At 39.5% G+C, this 15,427-nt stretch overlaps 1 protein-coding gene across 35 annotated transcripts in view; it reads left to right on the forward strand.

Moving 5' to 3' along the window:
* clasp2 (cytoplasmic linker associated protein 2) overlaps positions 1-15,427 on the forward strand; it is a 37,224-nt gene that overhangs the window by 3,136 nt on the left and 18,661 nt on the right. For 28 of the 35 annotated variants that reach the window (XM_056741617.1, XM_056741618.1, XM_056741623.1 and 25 more), the window contains exons 3-16: positions 564-667; positions 958-1,049; positions 2,227-2,302; positions 2,697-2,794; positions 6,755-6,825; positions 11,414-11,560; positions 12,999-13,078; positions 13,433-13,525; positions 13,904-14,049; positions 14,163-14,298; positions 14,384-14,454; positions 14,571-14,630; positions 15,004-15,081; positions 15,161-15,328. In XM_056741617.1, coding sequence (XP_056597595.1) covers positions 564-667; positions 958-1,049; positions 2,227-2,302; positions 2,697-2,794; positions 6,755-6,825; positions 11,414-11,560; positions 12,999-13,078; positions 13,433-13,525; positions 13,904-14,049; positions 14,163-14,298; positions 14,384-14,454; positions 14,571-14,630; positions 15,004-15,081; positions 15,161-15,328 — 1,420 coding nt within the window. Of the gene's footprint in view, positions 1-563; positions 668-957; positions 1,050-2,226; positions 2,303-2,696; positions 2,795-5,132; positions 5,285-6,754; positions 6,826-8,246; positions 8,327-10,305; positions 10,492-11,413; positions 11,561-12,998; positions 13,079-13,432; positions 13,526-13,903; positions 14,050-14,162; positions 14,299-14,383; positions 14,455-14,570; positions 14,631-15,003; positions 15,082-15,160; positions 15,329-15,427 lie in introns of those variants that run through there. The other 7 variants (XM_056741651.1, XM_056741652.1, XM_056741653.1 and 4 more) reach the window with 5 other exon arrangements.

Genomic DNA, 15,427 nt, shown 5'->3' on the forward strand with positions numbered 1-15,427 from the left:
TGATCATAACACATCACATTTCTCGAAGATAATTAGATGACTTTATACAAAGACTATTTAAATTAGTTGGATGTAGAAAGATGTTGAATGAATGTGTGGATGGATGGAACAGTTCATCCAAAAATGAAAATTCTGTCATCATTTACTCGCCCTCAAGTTTTTACAAATCTGTAGACATTTCTTTTTTTCGATGAACACAGAGAAATATATGTGCAAGAATGCTTATTACCAAACAGTTCTAAGCCACCACTGACTAGCATTGTAGAAGGAGTAATTACAATGGTAGTCAAAAAGTGCCCCGGGACTGTTTGCTTTATTTAAAATGTTTTATTTTGTGTTCAACAGAACAAAGAAATGTATGAAGCAATTTTTCATTCTGTGGTAGTCAATGGTGTACAAACAGACAAAATCTTATTTCAAAGAGTTAATCCGATTTAAATTCCAAACAAATACATTTCCAAACCAAATGCCAGGTCCTCATCTACAAATTGCTTATTTAGACATTTTTGCATGCTTAGCTAGAATAAGTACAATGTTAAACCCCTGATTCTTTTTGTTCACAGTGGTGCCTGCGTTGTTGGACCGTCTCGGTGACGCAAAGGATCAGGTTCGAGAACAGGCGCAAGCGCTCATTCTGAAGCTGATGGAACAGACAGCAACGCCCATGGTGAGCAAACACACCCCAAAAATGAGCTAATCATACAGTCTATAATAATCGCACACAAACTATTACACCCATTTATACAGACAGACAGATATACTCATGAAGATTCTGTCTGTAGATGTGTTAGTGCTGTATGAATGGAACAACATCAGGTCATGTTTGCCAGTTATCACTGCCAATGATTCATTATTTCCCACAATGCTCATTCTCTTCCTCTTCTGCTTTTGCATTAATGGACACAAAATGAGGCAATTACGATTGTTGTCAACCCTCCCCGTCTTCTCTTTCTGTAGTATGTTTGGGAGAGGCTGTTCACTGGATTTAAACATAAGAACTTCAGAAGCAGAGAGGGACTCTGCATGTGCTTGGTTGCTACACTAAATGCGTAAGTTCTTCAAACAAACAAACATTTGCACTTTGTAAACAAACGTTTGTTTTGGTAGGGTTGTCCAACAGGGGGCGCTGGTCTTCCATATTGCAGGGCTCCTTATTCTTTATCATTGAAAATCATTTAGACTTTTGTTTATCAAATTTGTAAAATAACATCATGAATATAAAAACAGTTTAGTTTTTTATATATAATATACACCAGAGAGTGAAAACACTCTTCATTCACTCAACACAAAATCTTTTTCTGTACCACACACACATTGTTACTTTGGACTACTCCGGTAATCCTCTTACCTTTTAGTATCGATACAGGAAGGTCAGATTAACACATATTCTCACTGAAGTGTTGCATGCACACACGTAGGCAAACAAAGCTACTTTCTCAGTAACATTACTCCTCACGGTTGACAAAAGAGCTGTCATTCACATGTTATTACCTCAGTATGCACTCGAGTAGAACACTACACTATTATTATATGTATGTTGCTTTTGTTATTAATGAACAAAACGCTGAATATCATGATTGTTTGGGTGTTTATATTACATAAACATGTGGGGTTTGGGTATCACATACAACATCACCAGATGATGAACATCATTATATGTCATGGTTCAGCACATTGCAAGCTGTCAAATACTGTTTTACAGAGACTAAGAAATACTGGTTTCAAAGTGTTTGCTATTCATACAATTTTGTGAGGAAAAAAATCATGTCAATTTTGTAACGTTTTCTCCGAGTAACAAAATGAGATGTTAATATGAAATTTCTCACAATTTTGTGAAAAAAATATAATGTTGATTTTGCAATTTTTTCAGAAAATAAATGAAATGAGATTTTAACATTCAATGCTAAAACAATTGCAAAGCAAATGCTAAAAAAACTGTTGTATATATTTGCCTGTAAATGTTGTACTTGTTCATGCAGCGTATGCTGAATTACACTTCATATTTTTCTCTCTCCCTCTCTCTATCTCTTTCTCTCTTTCTCTCTCTCTCTCTCTCTCTCTCTCTCTCTCTCTCTCTCTCTCTCTCTCTCTCTCTCTCTCTCTCTCTCTCTCTCTCTCCCCCTCTCTCTCTCTCTCTCTCTCTCTCTCTATCTCTCCCCCTCTCTCCCTCTCCCTCTCCCTCTCTCTCTCTCTCTCTCTCTCTCTATCTCTATCTCTGTCTCTCAGTTACGGTGCTCAGCCTTTGAGTTTGAGTAAATTTGTTCCACATCTCTGTTCACTAACAGGAGACCAAAACCCCCAGGTAGGGATCCGTGTCTGTCTGTGTATGCATGTAATGCTTGGAATGTGTGTGCAAAAGTCAAGTTTGTCTATATTCCTCTGTTACTTTCACTGTTTAAATGCTGGTGTGTGTGTGTGTGGAAGCAGAGACCAGAGCCACTTAATACAATAAATAGAAATGCATGTGCTTAACATGGCTGCCGAGTGGACTGACTCTCCCTAAGTGGGATTTTGTAGTGTGGCTGTAAGCACTAATGCAGTTTTTATAATATTGTGAGATCAATCTTTTGTATTACTGAAAAAAGAACAATTCCACCCTTAAATCCGGATCATATGCTTGTTTTTCTATCTTTGAGTTTTAGGGTGCATTAGTGTAGTTTTATTGATTTATAAAGGTTATGTTGTGTGCTCTACAGGTGAGGGAGGCAGCTATATCGACCCTGGTGGAAGTATATCGGCATGTGGGGGAAAAAGTAAGAGCAGACCTCAACAAAAGAGATCTACCATCTGCACGGTTAGTGTGTTACTGCTCATATTGTAACCTACCTAGTACACGATAGATAGCCTAGTAGTGTTTACTGTCCATCCACACCCCATTTGTCTGTAGTTAATGCTCCACACATCAATCAGCATTAGCAGTTTAGGCCTTCCAGTCTATATCAGGTCCTAATTTTATGTTCATAATGTGTTTTACTTGCACCCCATAGTGTAAACTTGCCGTATTGTTTGGCATGGTTTTTACCAGTAATGTTTTAATACTCAAAACAATTCTGTCATCATTTACTCACCCGCTTGTCATTTCAAAACTGGATGACTTTCTTTCTTCTGCAGAACAGAACAGAAGAGAAGATATTGTGAAGAATGTTGGTAACCGAACATCGACGGTATCTATTCACTTTCATTGGTTTTGTATTCATGCAAAAGAAGTGAATATATACCGTCGTTGTTTGGTTACCAACATTCTTCAAAATATAATCTTTTGTGTTATTCAGAAGAGAGAGAAAGTCATACAAGTTTTAAATGACAAGAATTTTAATTTTTGAGTGTACTTTTCCCTTAGCCATGATAATGCCGGTTCGTTACCAAAAAGTTCTTGGCCACCATTGAGTACCATAGTTACAAAAAAGGCTTTCTGATGGCTTGTTATGTTAAACACAAAAGAAGTTATTTTGAATAACGTAGGAAAGCAAACAGTTCTGAGCCACTTTTAACGACCATTGTAATTTAATGGTAGTCAATGGTGGCCAAGAACTGTTTGGTTACAAGCATTCTTCCACATATCTTTCTGAAATATATTTAGATTTGAAACAACTTGAGGGTGAGTAAATGAAGACAGATTTTTTTGGGGGGTGAACTGTTCCTTTAAAGAAGTGTTTGTTACCCTGGAATTGTCTGTACTGTATTCACAGCAAAAACTTAAACGTCACATATGGGTTTCCAGTTTTAGACGGGTGAAGAGCATAAAGCATGTCTTCTAATTGTATTCTGTACAGGATTCCTTGTTATCTGATGAATTATTGCAGGCATCACTGCATTGTGATGAATTGAGAATTGTAAGACTGGTCTAATGCTTCTGCATTCCCTTCTGTCTGATGAAAGAGCCTTCAGGTGATGGCACAGACTCCACTGGCAACATCTTGAACATTTAAGGAACACTTTTTAATGCAATTGGATGACGCTGAATCAAGTTTTTACATGTACGTTTAAGCATTTGACAGCTGCGTTTATTCAATGTGACTTGGAGTTGATTCAGGCTTTTTAGAAGTGTGCGCATTCCCTGGGAATCGAACTTCTGACTTTAGCATTAAATGTTTTGCTCTTCTTCTATTACAGTTTCATGGTTCCAGGTTTTGGCACTTTCATAACACATGAGTTCTGCCAGAAGTCAGATTTAAAGATCCCAGATGAGTCACTTTTAGCACAGTCCAGATGTTTCATAAAGACAGAACTTTTTGGAGTCTAAGATAAGACACACTGTGTATATGTTCAGTCTGGTTTTCATAGTGAGAATATGATGTGTCAGATAGTGTGGTGTATGTATGACATGCTTATGACACACAGTTCTCACACAATAGTACCTCTTGTCTAGAACTCAAGTCTGACTGGGGACATTGTTTAAAAGGCATTTCTTGCTTTTTTATTGTTTGGCATAGGGACATGCACACCACTTGTGTTCACCTTACCCTGACTGTAGGTGTTTTTTATGGTGTGCTGTGTCATAAGATGCATTGGTTTCCATTAAGAAACAGATATAGGGAGTGAAATAGGATCAATCACTTGGCAAAATACAAAAAAACCTTTTGAAGTTAAATCTTTTCATCTTTTTAAGAATTAAAGTCAAGAGAATCAAAATCTGCATTAACCAATTCACCGACCAGTTTTGTCTCTACTCTGTTGTTGCAGTCATGTTGCGTCACATCACATTGATGCGATACAATCTGATTACCCCCACTGGGGTGTCAATGGGCCGACGAGGGCCTGAAAATGACTCAAAGCTAATGTACAGAAACTGTTATGCCAGCCTTGCCCTCATGAAAGAGAGATAGTGGGTACAAGAAAGGACATTCGTTCTGTTGACATGGACATGGTTTGAAAGGACGGAGCCGCCAGCTGGGTACCGTGTCCGTCAAAACAGGAAGGAGACCAAGAGGGCAATCTGAACCGACTAAACCCAGGCAAGATGGCTAAAGGGGGTTGTTGACCGTGTTGAAAGGGAAACGCAAGCAGCGCTCGTGTGTGTGTGTGTGTGTGTGTGTCCATGCCTGGAGGGGGAGGGGTTGCAGCCATGTCTCTGAGCTTCTGAGCTTTAGCCCCTCCCCCTGGTGTGTGTTCCAGACAGGGGGTTATGTAAAGGGAATTGAATCCTAGCTCTGTCTCTCACACACATACACTTACGCTTGTGGCAGTTTTGTAGGATTTATGCCATAGAGTAGGAACGTAACAATCAGGAAGAAGTCTTTGAAGCGTTTTTCGTCCTCAAAACAAGGGCAGTATGTCTGAGCAGGTGGGTGGGACCTCGCACGCTGTCCCTGTTTTTGCCGCTTGTCGCATGTCTGCTTTCTTCTCATTCTTGGCTGACTATTCTCTTTCTGTCTCGCTGTTGTTTTTGCCTCTGCAGCATTTCAGACAGAGATGCTACATTTGTGTGTTAGGGATTGATGTTCTGCGAGTGTGTGTTTCTTTCTATGTGCGTAAGAACATGCCTCATTCGTGTGGACTGTAAGCGTTTCATTAACCTGAGGGACAATCACATACGCCGTTTCTAACATGGCCTTGGATGTACATCGACTTGTATGTAAGAAAGTGGCCGTGTACATGTTATTGGTTCACGGTTTTCCATTTCAAGGACTGCTGGAGCGGCACCATTACTGAAATCGTGCAGTCTCCTGCAAGAGCTTTAAAAATCATCTTCGTGTTTCACACTGTACGTGGGGTTTGTGATGGACAGTAATTGAACTGCAGTGTCTTCTTAATTTTCCGTTGTACTGAAAATAGTCCTGTTGTGTTCAGCTGACAGATCAAGGCTAGTAATTATGCCAAGACTTCTATGTAAGAGCACAACACAGATGTGTGTCGTTGGTTTAGTGAATGTCATTTTTTTCAGTTTGTCTGCATTGCTTTCATTTGTTGCTGACTGGTTTAAAGGGATAGTTCACCCAAAAAAGAAAATTCTTTCATCATTTATTTACTCTTTCATCTGTGGAACACAAAAGAAGATATTTTAAGAATAGGTTAGGTCTCCATATTGAAGTCAGCGGAGGCCGGTGTTGTTCGGTTACCAACATTCTTCCAAATATTGTCTTTGTGTTCTGCACAAGAAATTCATACAGGTTTGGAGTGACATGAGGGTGAGAAAATTATAAAATATTATTTTTTTTCGGGGTGAATCTTCCCTTTAAATGGAGGTATTTATTGATCTCTTACTCTTTAAGATTGTGATGTTTGGGTTTACTGCACGACCTATGCAGCTTAATCTCTAGCTAAGCATCTAAATTGCCTTGAATACATGTTTGGATGTAATGTTGTCAAAAATATTAAGATTTTTTTTATTAAAGGTCTACATGGTTGTAACATGCTCTTTGATAAGTTGTTTCCACTGAAATTTCTCTATTCTGCGAGTGAGGTTAGTCAAATCTGACAGTGGTACAGGAGAAGCATCACTTTGATGGAGGGATTAAAGCCTTTGATGCAGTGGTTACCTCGATTCCCTTTGAAGTATGCTGAATGTTTATAGTTTTTGAAGATCTCATACACCATTCCAAATGAGAAGTTATACATTAATAGTACTTAATTTTCCCATTCCTGTAACCTTTTGTGGTTTGTGATGAATACCTGGTTGTTTTGACATATTAATATTTTGAAAATGCCAAGTATAATATGTTTACAGTATTCATACCAGAAATGTATAATGTCTGTGTTATCTAAAAAAAAATCTATCCATCTCAAAATATACCTATTCTGTGTTTTTTTTCAGGTTACAGTCTATTCTGAGCCGTTTTGATGAAGTGCTGAACTCTGGGAACATGGCCCTCAGCCTGAGTCAAGGTAAGTTAGCTTTAGCATTTACCATTGTTTGTTAAATACCTTGTTTACATCTCTCGTTTTGAGCTTCAGTTGAAATGCTAATATTAGTTTTTGTTAACATCTTTAATCAGAGTAGTGCCATAGATAGATAAGGCTTTGACATCTGAGCTCTGAGCATTTAACTGGAATGATTCATTCATATGTTTTGGGGTTTTGTTAGCATTAACTTCTACTTGAGGGTTAACGTCAACATAAACATCCACATTTACAGTACTTCATTTTGCTTTTTATCAAAAGTGACTTACCAAATGAGTGGACATTTAACAGTTTGTCTGTGAGCTATAAGCAAAAGTTCCAAAGTTGTGGGTGACTTCTAAATGCTGGGATTTACCGTGCCCCTTCTGTCTCCAGCGCGTTAGCTTTAACTTCTGTGCTGGAATCTAAAATGGGGAATGGTGTCAGACTTCCATGGCCTTGGAAATCTCGATGATGTGTTTGGCATATGTTGTATAATGGGAGATCTGGATCTCTCTCCAGATCACACTGCGCTGCTCACATTCGGTCGGTTGTGGTTTGGAATGCTAGCAGTATGTTAATGTGTTTTCCAGTGTGTGTATGTTTAGAAGTGTTTGTGGTTATATTCATTGATATCGTGGGGTTACGTTTTTAAAGTCAGAATTTATTGAAGTGGGTATATTCTTCCTTTTTATAGCAGGTTAATGCAATGAATATTTTTTCCTAGTAATGTAGTGAAGCAGTCTGCTGTTGTCTCTGCTCCTATGGACTTTTGCTGAATTATTTATTTTAGTACTTGGTGTGTTGCGTAAAGACATAAGAGTGCATATTTTATGTATGAATAATTGTACAAAATTTTCTAATTTTGTCTTATGTTAAACGATTAACTAGTGCTTGTTATTTCACAAAAACACAAAAACAAGTTTCACCCTAGCCTAAAATTTGTTTTTGTTGAATATTCTTTTAAATTATTTTGTGAACCGCATTTCATATTTACTTCATCAGTGAGAAATAATTATTGTAATTACGAACCTTAATTTATCGCAAACTTAAATGTGCTGTTGACAGTTACATGGATAATATCTGGTAAACGTATTGATAACTCAGACTTCACACTTTTCAACAGTGTTTCTTAATAGGGATTGGTGAACTTCCAAAAGTGTTTAACTGATGTTTTCTTGACCGTGCGCCACAAGATGTTTCTTGCCAGTTTTCGGTATAAGAACAGGAAGGGGTCGATCGTCGTGAGGCCAACTTCCTTGTCAGTGTCAGTTTCAATGTGGTTGAAGAATAAAAAGTGGACATACAAAGAGGTTTTTTTGGCTTTGCCAACAGCCGCTGTGAGAAGAGGGTTATAGAGAGAGAGCAGTGCCTGTCACGACATTACTCTGACACAGCGTGACAGAGAGAGAGAGAGAGAGAGAGAGGGAAGGGCGAGAGAAGGACAGGGTGAAAGAGCCGCTTCTCAGATGCGTTCTAGCCATGTCTGTTGGGGATGATGGTGATGGTGAGTGTTTTATCAAATCAAAATAGTATTTAGTGTGAATGATGTTAGGTGTTTTGCTTGGAACATAAATGTTTTGCTTGGAAAATACAGCTGAGTGGTTAAAGCATCTTACTTTGACAGATTTTGGAGAATTAACAGACTATCTCTATTGCTTTTCCGCGTTTCTTTTTTTTTGTTTTGTTCGTACATGCTTGACTTTTAGTTAGCAAGCTTTTAGACTATAATTAGAGTTTGACCAGCGAATATGTAATATTGTTTCTCTGTGATATTCTTATTGGTTTCTGCATCGGTAGGTTTTGTCTCTTGGGGGAGTTTAAGTGTGACCCTCTTTCTAAGACATCTCTTTGCCTTCCCATTACAAGGCTTCATGGTGTTTGCCCTGGATGTTGAAGTGCTTTAGGAGATGCCATGTTTACGTAGACTATAAATGAAGTGTTCTGTAAAAGCATTAGGGTACTTATGTTTTGGAGGATGTATTGCACAATATGCTCGCTGCGTGTTTGTTATGCAGTAAACGGCTTCACTACTTGCCCCCCGTAATCCTTAAACCAGATTAAATAGCCAATTGAGTAACCAAATGAACAGAGAAGCTCAAACATCAGTAGAGTCTTCAACACACACAGGCTCAAGGAGTGACCTGATTGTGTGTGTGTGACAGAAATGTATGTCAGAGAGTATGTGTGTTTCCAGGTCAGTTTTGGGAAGGAAATGTGTCATGTATTGTAGCGTCTAGTAGTGGCAGATTGATATATATATAGAGAGAGAGAGAGAGAGAGAGAAAGAGAGAGAGAGAATATTTAGCATTTTTGAGATTATCGGCTATAAATCGTGTCCACTTGTCTGATTGAATGAAATATTCAGATTGATTAAACAGCCTTGATAAATATTTTACACAAAATTTACATTCTTAATTATGTCTTTTACACTCTACTTATCTTATTTAAATTATTTCATATTTTTTGCTACATACCTGTAGCCATTAAAGCATTGCAGATATTAGTATTGAAGAATCATATTCTTCAAACTAGTGTCATAGGTGGCATTTTATTTGACAAGAACATATCTTTATGTTGCCTTTCCCTTAATATTGTTAAACCAAAATATTTGGATCTAAATGTAGTTTTTTAAGCACTACAGGGATTGTTGGTAGGCAAATTTAAGCCTCTTTTTTTACTCGGTCCCACTGATGTAAGTAGCGCTGCACTTGTTGTCATGGAAACCTCCCTTTGAGAAGACCCATAGCGCTCTCTCTCTCTCTCTTTTTCTCCACCTTCATCTCCTCAGCCTCTCTTCCTGTTGCTGTTTTGTTCTATTCGCTCTCTTGATCTCGCTCGCTCTGCCCTCATCATTGGCTCGTCCTTGTTGGATTGTTGTTCACGCCCTCCAGTCTGAACAAAGGGCGGGTTATGCTACTATGCTAATAATGCTAAACACATGGGCAGGCACACAGAGCCTATTCAGCCCTGCTAGTGGGGTCAGCATCTATAATGTGTCTATGCAGTCAGCTCTCTTGGCTTGTAACAGGGTCACAATGCCCATTACACACAAACACACACACACGCATGATAGCATGCATACAAAACACCACATATTCACTGTAGGTTGACTTCTCCTACTCACTGTATTTATTTATTTTATATTATAATTCTCATATATATGACACTGTTTGTTTGACCGTGTGTTATCTGGGTTTAGGTGAAAATAGTTCTTAAGTTGATGCTAATTAGCTTAGCTGGAGCACCAGACGAAAAACAGCTTTTTTTACATGCAAGAAGCATCCTCAAATCTCAAAGCTCACTGGCTGAATATAAATGATGTCATCGATCTCCTGATTGGTTCTCTGGTTCCGTTTAGGAGGGGTGGGTACAGGGTGAAGTGCGAGGGAGTGATGGAGAAGAGAGGGAGGAGGCTGAGGGAGAAAGGAGGTGAGCGGGGGAAGGAGCGAGTGAGTAATTGAAAAAGAGAGAGAGCGATGATGCCGACTAGCTTTTGGGTGGTGGTTTCTGTAAACCGTCTTGTACGCTTTGCTGATTCGTCTATGGATATTTTGTCGCCGTGAGAACCGCTGTCATGTGAGCAGCAGCTTGGGCGTTGCCTCGGATACGAGAGGGAGCCTCGCCCGCCTTCAGGCATGAGGCGCCTCATCTGCAAACGCATCTGTGACTGTGAGTGCCTACACAAGATGTACATGTTTATGTTTCTATACATGTTTGAATTGACTGGTGATGTTTGCATCTGTGCTGATGAAGGGTGGTCGTCCGTGTACTTTTGGAGGTTTAGGTACCCGTGTACCGGTAGATGAAACGAAGGGCCGTTTGCATTCTTCTAGCTTTTCTCTTAGCTAGAACCATACAATTTGTGCTTGTGTGGGTGGATTTCAGTTTGTGCAGGGATGGCTCTTTGTCTTAGATATAGATTAAAGTGTAATACTTCCTGCTTATGCCGTTGAGTAATTTATAGGCCCATAATGGGTACTGCTTATGTGCTGGTCATTGATTTCTAAAGCTGATATTGTGGTACGGATGGAAATCTGATATACAGCTCGTTGGTTTCATTGGTGCTTCGATGGTCTGCTTGTACATGATGACCGATTTCAGTCTTATTTGATATTGCTCACATTATAGAACCACATTCATCCACATGAGAAAACGATACAATGCTTATAGGGGAAAAAATGGTTGACCCTTGTACAGCAAGTTCTCCAAACAGGATTTATCCATCTATTTTGAACTTAAAGGGATAGTTCATCCAAAAATGAAAATGTCATACCAAACCTACAAGATATTTTGAAGAATGTGGTAACCAAAAAACATTGGACCCCATTGACTTCCACCACTAAGATTTCTCAGAATATCTTTTTTTGTGTTCCACTGAAGAAAAAAATCATACCGGTTTTGAATGTCATGAGGGTAAATAAATGGTGACAGACATCATTTATCTTTGGGTGAACTATCCATTTAAGAGGGACAAGTTGAGTTAAATGTGAGTCGACTTTAATGATATTTATGTCGATCAGGAACGTATCTATTGATATAAAGCTGCCCCATGTTCTGAGATGATGAGTGATTGATCTTCTGCTTCTTTTAGATCGTAGTTTTGACGATGACGACTCAGTGGATGGAAGCAGGCCGTCATCGGCTCAGGCTGCGTTTAAAGTACCCAAAGTACCCAAGAAACCTGCAGAATCTTCCAGCAGCGCTAGAAGACCCAGTGCCACTGGAGCTACTAAGACAGGTGAGACACCTTCAGAGACACAGATTCTATTCATTTTAAAATAGGATGTTGAGATGAGGTCACTACATGTGGTTTGGAGTTCAGTCTTTAGACTTTGATACTGTTAAGCAATCAGTCTAAAATACTTATGACAGATTTCATCTGTGAGTGATGTACTATAAGTCTAAAATGCTGAATATCTTTGAAGGAGAATTTACCACAAAGATATGATTTATGACAGTCTGGTTGCATGAATTCATTTCTTAAGTACCTCAAAAATCTGTTTTGGCATGTTGATTGATGGCTGGGTTTACAGGCTTGTGATTGATGTCGTCGAATCCGACAGTCTAGCTCTTATGTCTGTTTCTTTCGCCTCTCCGGGAGTCCAAAGTGAACAAAAAAAAATTTGAAGTCCAAGTGTTTTTTTCCCAGGTTTTAGCCTTTTGCCTTGGACACATTTATTCCTGGGACATTTGCCTGCATTGGACCAGTGCCAAGAAAAATGCTTTTATTTATACTTGGCATTATTTGAAGAACAGAATGAGTTGTACGTTTAGCATGTTAAGTGGTATTCAAGGAGAATACTGTTATTGCTGTTGCTTATGTGGATTTTAATTCAGATTCAAACAATGTCCATCTCACCATGTTGTGTAATGCTCAATAATATCTTAACTGGTATATGTTTTAAAATGGTGGTACCGGCGTATTTTATAGAGCGAAATACCCTTTAAGAACAAGAAGCTTTTGCAGAAAACATTTTAATTCGCTGACTGTCTGTTTGCATCAGCACTTCATGATGGATTGATGTTGGTGCTGAGGTTCATTATCGAGTTTCAAACATGTCCAACAGGAGTGGTTTGAAATGTGTTTTCTTGAGCTGATTTTCTGTTTCTTCTGTATTTCTGATGTGTTTATCAGACTCTCAGGGCCTCTCCCTGTGTGGGTGTTATTTGCGGCCACTCCCCCTTTGGGCCGTATGATTGATCATTCAATTACAACCGGACAGGAAGTCCATTAGGACACATGTTAATGCCTAGGATGATTTTCCTGCCCTATAAAAGACATTAGCAGCCTCCTGAAACCACTTTTCACACGTCGTGAGGAAGTCGGCCTCACGGTGATCGACCCCTTCCTGTTCTTATAACGAAAACTAGCAGATTTTGCTCCAATTCAGCTTCTTTCTCCCCCACTTACATGCCCCGTAAAAAAAACACAGAGGATCCCCCTTTAATGTAGCAATGTAACAGTTGCCATAGGAACACATCATTGTGCACAGTTTCTATGGCAACAACTGCAACTGTCAGTTGGTTGTCTCATGGCGTGATTGAAATGGTTTGGAGAATTTAAGACATCCCTTTATAAGCTTGAGATTAAGTTGCCCTCTGTGTATTGACCGCAGATGATGAACGTTGAACGTTGAGAGTTTGTTTGTTGAAGTAAATAATAATGTGTATTGCAGGTGTCTCTAAAGAAGGGGCGGTGGGAGCTGTGGATGAAGAAGATTTTATTAAAGCATTTACAGATGTACCCAATGTTCAGGTGAGATTCAAACTCTTGCATGTAAATGAGGACATTTGGTAACGCTGAATTAGTTTTAGCATCCTGTTTGATTCTGCCCGTGACTTTCACAGCTGTAATGATTTTTGTAGAGCTGTTAAACGATTAATTGTGATTAATCGCATCCAGAATCAAAGTTTGTGTTTACATTATATGTGTCTGTGCACTGTGCAGATTTATTTTGTGTTTATAAACACATGCATATAAATGAACAGTACACAGACATATTATGTAAACAAACTTCAATTCCTGATGTGATTAATCGTGATTAATCTTTTAACTGCCTTGTATATTTGATCAGAGAAAATGTTCGAGAAGTTTCTCTCTATTTTATAGATCTACTCATCACGGGACCTTGAGGATAATCTGAATAAGATTCGGGAGGTTCTATCTGATGATAAACACGATTGGGACCACAGAGTAATCGCGGTTAGTGAAGACGTGATTCAAGCGTGTTACTCAAAAATCTCTGACACAACCCTTTTAAAGCCTTTATATAGCTTTTTCGAGTGACGGAGACTTTCCTAAATAAATATTTGGTGAAATGTGGTGGCTGGCAAACCATATTGGTGTTTCCCATGAGAAACAGTCAAAGGTTAAGAGGTGGTGACATTGTGATGCAACAGACCTAGACACCCAATAGGGCTTTGTTTACATTTCAGGGAATTTCACTTTCAAAGGCTTTAAGTTTTCTGAAAACATGCAGACCTTTGAGTGCATTGAGAGTTTTCTACTTTCATGTAGTTTTGTGTATGCATTGCCATTCATCTTTGATAAACCTATGATGTGGTCTTATCCCTCATCCAGCTGAAGAAATTCCGGTCGCTGCTGGTTGCCGGGGCAACAGACTACGACTGTTTCTACCAGCACCTGCGTCTGCTGGACGGCGCGTTCAAGCTGTCTGCGAAAGACCTGCGTTCACAGGTGGTGAGGGAGGCGTGCATCACAGTGGCGTAAGTTATTTGTAAAATGCAATTTTTGTGCTTTGTTTGTTTTGTTGAGATCATGAGCTCTTCATTTTTTGGGCACAAGTATTTATTGTAATGTTATATTTGTGTCCGTGAAGGTACCTATCTACAATATTGGGGAATAAGTTTGATCATGGAGCAGAAGGGATTGTTCCAGTGCTCTTCAATCTCATCCCTAACTGTGCCAAAGTGATGGCCTCATCCGGCACGGCGGCAATACACATTATTATACGGGTAATAGAGGCTGCCAAGATGGAGTCTGTTCTGTTGGATAGTGCTCTGTCTGTGTGTTTTGACAGTGTGTTTTTTGCTTTCGTAGCACACTCACGTCCCACGGCTGATTCCTCTCATCACTGGGAACTGCACGTCCAAGTCTGTGGCTGTCAGAAGGTGAGATGGCGGAATTGCTTAAAGACAGTGATGCTGAGTATAAGCATTATCATTCAACAGACCTGCGTGACTTCATTGGAGACTCAATCGTCTCTCTTCCTCGCTCTGTCTTTCAGGCGCTGTTATGAGTTCTTGGATCTACTGCTGCAGGAATGGCAGACTCACTCTTTGGAGAGGTACTACACAACATCCCCGCAGAACCTACTGGGGTTTACAAACTAACACTGTGCTGCTTAAAGGGACAGTTCACACAAAAATTAAATTTCTTTCTTCGTTAATCCCCATCATGTCATTTCAAACCTGTATGACTTTCTTCTGCTGAACACAAAAGAAGATATTTTGAAGAATGGTTGTAACCAAACAACATCGGCCCACGTTGACTTCCATTGTATGGACAAAAACCACACATTTCTCAAAATATCTTCTGTGGTGTTCCACAGTAGAAAGACTCTTATACAGGTTTTGAGTGACATGAGGGTATATCAATGATGACAGAATTTTTATTTTCCTGAACTTTATCTTTAACTCTGCTCTTTCTCTTTGTGTCAGGCACGCAGCGGTGCTGGTGGAAAGCATTAAGAAGGGAATCAAAGATGCGGACTCAGAGGCTCGAGTCGAGGCCAGGAAGTGAGTTTACAAAACGCATGTAGTGTCAGATTGCAATCTCTTCATGTTGTTGCCATTCATGACTCTTTCTCTTCCTCAGGACATACTGGGGGTTGCGGGCTCATTTCCCCGCGATGGCGGACTCTCTGTATAACTCATTAGAACCGTCCTATCAGAAGACGCTTCAGTCACATCTGAAGAGCTCGGGCAGCGTAGCGTCTCTCCCGCAGTCCGATCGCTCATCCTCCAGCTCGCAAGAAAGCCTTAAGTATGGAAATTTTACCAGTCCGCCATTAACCTACAGTGGAAATGAACGTTAAGAGTTCTGTTTTTGACTGACTGACTTTGTTTTTTCTTCCTTTTCCCA

Source organism: Triplophysa dalaica, chromosome 25, assembly GCF_015846415.1.
Source record: "Triplophysa dalaica isolate WHDGS20190420 chromosome 25, ASM1584641v1, whole genome shotgun sequence".
NCBI lineage: Eukaryota > Metazoa > Chordata > Actinopteri > Cypriniformes > Nemacheilidae > Triplophysa > Triplophysa dalaica.